General features: G+C 33.8%; 1 protein-coding gene across 1 annotated transcript in view; it reads right to left on the bottom strand.

Annotated features, from left to right (window-relative positions):
* Positions 1-2,937, bottom strand: part of LOC104537967 (probable C-mannosyltransferase DPY19L1) — a gene marked incomplete at its 3' end in the record, with an annotated part of 36,406 nt that extends 33,469 nt beyond the window's left edge. Inside the window, exon 1 of the mRNA XM_010181000.1 lies at positions 2,876-2,937. Within this exon, the coding sequence (XP_010179302.1) occupies positions 2,876-2,897 (22 nt within the window). The remainder of the gene's footprint in view (positions 1-2,875) is intronic.
* Positions 2,938-3,544: the final 607 nt, after the last annotated feature.

Here is a 3,544-nt window from a genome sequence, read left to right on the forward strand (position 1 = left end):
AATTACCTAAGGGGAGAAAAATAATTTCTAAACTACCTGCCTGTACAACTTCACATTTTCTTCAAGTTACATACTGCCCATAATAGTTGACATAGTACACCACCACACTGAAACTTCCTTAGGGGTTTTTCAGCTCCACTTCAGTCACTAAAGTAGTTTTCTAAAAGAGGCCTGAATTTCAGTTAGAAAATGAATACCACAAGCTTTCATTTAAAACTTTATGCTTTTACATACACTTTCTAGGAAAAAATTCACCAAAAGATTGCTCAGTACAGTTCACATTAAATGGAATTTCATATCTTAGGCAAGTTTCAGGAGCTACAGATTTTTCTTTATACTTAGGATATTTATGTTAGTTCTCATGGAGAGCTGTAAATTCCTTTTTCAGAAAAGCAGATTTGGATAGGATCTAGAATTCCAGGTAAGCACATTAGCTCTGTCAGCAACACAGCAAACCATATTCCATCAACAAACACATTTGCAGTAACTGTATGGAAAGAAACTGAGCAGTCCATATCTTTCTTAGTTACTACTTGTTAAGACTCACATTTGCACAAGGCATTATTTCATTTCTCAACAACATTTCTAAGATTCCCCGTAAGACTAGATGCTGAAATACATTTACATATACACACACACCAACTATAAAAAAAATATAAATTTTAAGACAGATTACATGTTAGGTAGGAATATACAGTAAAGCCGAAATAAACGCAGATTAGCTACTAGTATTGTGCATGATATCAAATTCATGTGGCATCAGATAAGCCAAATATGAAGTATTTTATTGGTGCCAATAAATTATCTATTAATATGGAAATTATATTTCAGATTCAAACATACCACTTATCTCATAGAGAAAACAATATATTTAAATCTTGCTCTTCCCTTCAGCAGATGTTTTATTTAAAGTAAATGCATTAAAAGAAAACACATTCACAGTTATTTTGGAGAATTTCCAATCCATTTTTATAAAACTTCACAATGTCACTCTATTATGAGTATAAAATGAAGTGCTTTTATAAACACCCAGCAATTCATGTAATTACTCACATTTCAAGAGACAATGCGCTTAATTTATAGACATCCACTATGAGTCCAAATCAGCATTTTTCAACAGACTGAATCCAGACTCACATTAAGCTAGTTTCTGATGGAAAACACGCAGATTAGCTCTCTTAAATTACCATCCTTCGATCCCTTTAATGTCCTTACTGAGCAGGTAATGAAGGAGAGGAATACTGGAGTCCTAATGCTACAAAGACTTATACAGCTACTACATACTTGAACATGCAGATGCCATTTTCTCACCCAACCTAAGAATCCCTAAAAGCAAAGCACATGATCAGATTTTTGCAGACTAGGGCTATTATGTAAAATCTGGTACTTTATTCTGCAGATTTCCTATTTTTGCCTGTGTTCTGTTCTAAGAAAAGCAATTATGAATGGCATATAAAAAGCATTCTAATTCTGGAAATTAAATACCAAAGAATAAAGCCATAATAAACAGAACTCATTTACCAAGAAAGCAACAAATGCTGAGATACTGTAATGCAACAAGATGTGAAATGTACTAGAAATTGATTAATACTTTGCAAGTATCCACAAGGTGACTCTGTAGGAATACAGCAGAAGTGGCAACATAAAACTCCAACATAACAGGGCAAAGTGTAGTATAAGAACATCCTTGAAAATCTGACAACTGTGATGTTCCATGTAAATTGGAGACAATTCTTAAAAGAAAAGAAATCCACACACTATAATAAAACTAGCTCGAACTGTAGGAACCTTAGTTTCTAAAATCCGGACCTTAAAGCTTAAGGAAAACAACAAAAATTCAAATATTACTAAAACTAAACAGAAAAATACTATTTCATATTTAGTATATTTTCTTTGCTATTGCAAATACTTTATGCTATTACATACTTGGCTATTAAGGGTTTACTCCTATTCAAAAATATAAATAGCTCCCTGAAGCTTTTAATAGGTTATCTGGGTTTCACTGCCAACTTCAAACTCCAGAAGTTATAAAGCTCTCTACCTAATCTGCTCTCAAATTTCAATCAAAGGAAAGCATTTTTCAATTTTGGCCATCGGTTTAACATTTCTATGTGATTTAAGTAACTACTAGTATAGGAAATGCTAAATAAACAGGCAAGCAAAGCCATTCAGGAACAGATTATTCGTCAATTAGTTTGTAAGCTAAGGGTTGTTTTCCTGCTACTATTTTGCAATGTAATTCATCAAACTGAAGAAACTCCCTTTGGCAACAAGGACTACTGGTAGCATGATTAATAGTACCAGCATCTTTGGAATACCCTGACAGTCTTTTAATATAATACCTTTAAGAGTATATCTAATCGCACATCTGACAAATACGCTATTACTTAACATTTGTTAACTTCAGGAATTAATTTCTTACTTAATTTTGCAATAACTTTAGGTGCTTTTTCCAAGACTTTGGCCATTAGCCATTTTATTATTTACTTCAAAATATTCTCAAATACAGTAACATCTGAATGTACATCTCCCTACAGTTTTATGTTCTTCCACCATAATCCTTCCAAATCAAGCTGTTGTGATTACACTACTTATTAAGAGTTGCTTTTTTTTTTTTCTCTCCTAGAAATTAATGACTGGATAGGAGAGATCCATAAGTATCTGGACAATTATTTTCCTGCAAATGTTTTGATACCTCATCAAATGCTACAATAACAGCTTTACAAACATTATCAGGTAGGAAGTTATTTCCTGTCCCTTTTTTGTTTTTCCAAGTTATATTTCCAAATACATTCTGATACAGTTTACAATTCCAGGGAGAGAAAGGTAAAGAAAGAAAAATCTTTCCCCGCCCTGACATATTCCTTTGACTTACCCAGAAGGAAAGTGAGCCACATCTTGCTATCATTTTTTACAATGAAGGCCTTTCTGTCATCAACAAGTACTGTCAAAAGAAAAGACACCTTAAGCATCAATTAAGAATAGCCTCTATAAAGGGAAGTCTGTTCAAACTCTGCAGCATTAGTTTTCTTTAAAAATCTTGACTAGATTTCAAAAATGCTGAAAGAAATTTCATATTGCAAGTTAGTAACTACATACAAAAGCTTTAAACATCACAGGCTATTAAGGCGACTATACAAAACATCAGGTTTAATAATTTTTACAAAAGCCTTTGTCAAAAGAGGATTTCTAAACCGACATGTTACTGACAAATTCGCTCAAACATAAAGTCACACTTTTAAAGAATAAGCAACTTCCTTTCAGCAAAGCATTATCAAGAAATAAGCTGGTCATGCCAACCCTATAAGCAGAGCTAGTCAACACGATGAGAGAGACTGTTTAAAGAAGAGTTAGTTACACAAACAGTAGGTTTTCCCATTTCTCCTCCAAAGAACGCTAAAGTGGTAAAAAGCCCTCTTCCTCTCCCTCATCCCGTATTCTCGTGGATACCAGTATGGGTCTGGTAAGCTTTTTTTTCTTTTTAAACCTCCTCCCGTTGTGACAGGCTGGAGGACGGACAGAGTGGGAGAGCAACCGGCCGCCA

Source organism: Mesitornis unicolor, unplaced genomic scaffold (assembly GCF_000695765.1).
Source record: "Mesitornis unicolor isolate BGI_N332 unplaced genomic scaffold, ASM69576v1 scaffold23303, whole genome shotgun sequence".
In the NCBI taxonomy this organism is placed as follows: domain Eukaryota; kingdom Metazoa; phylum Chordata; class Aves; order Mesitornithiformes; family Mesitornithidae; genus Mesitornis; species Mesitornis unicolor.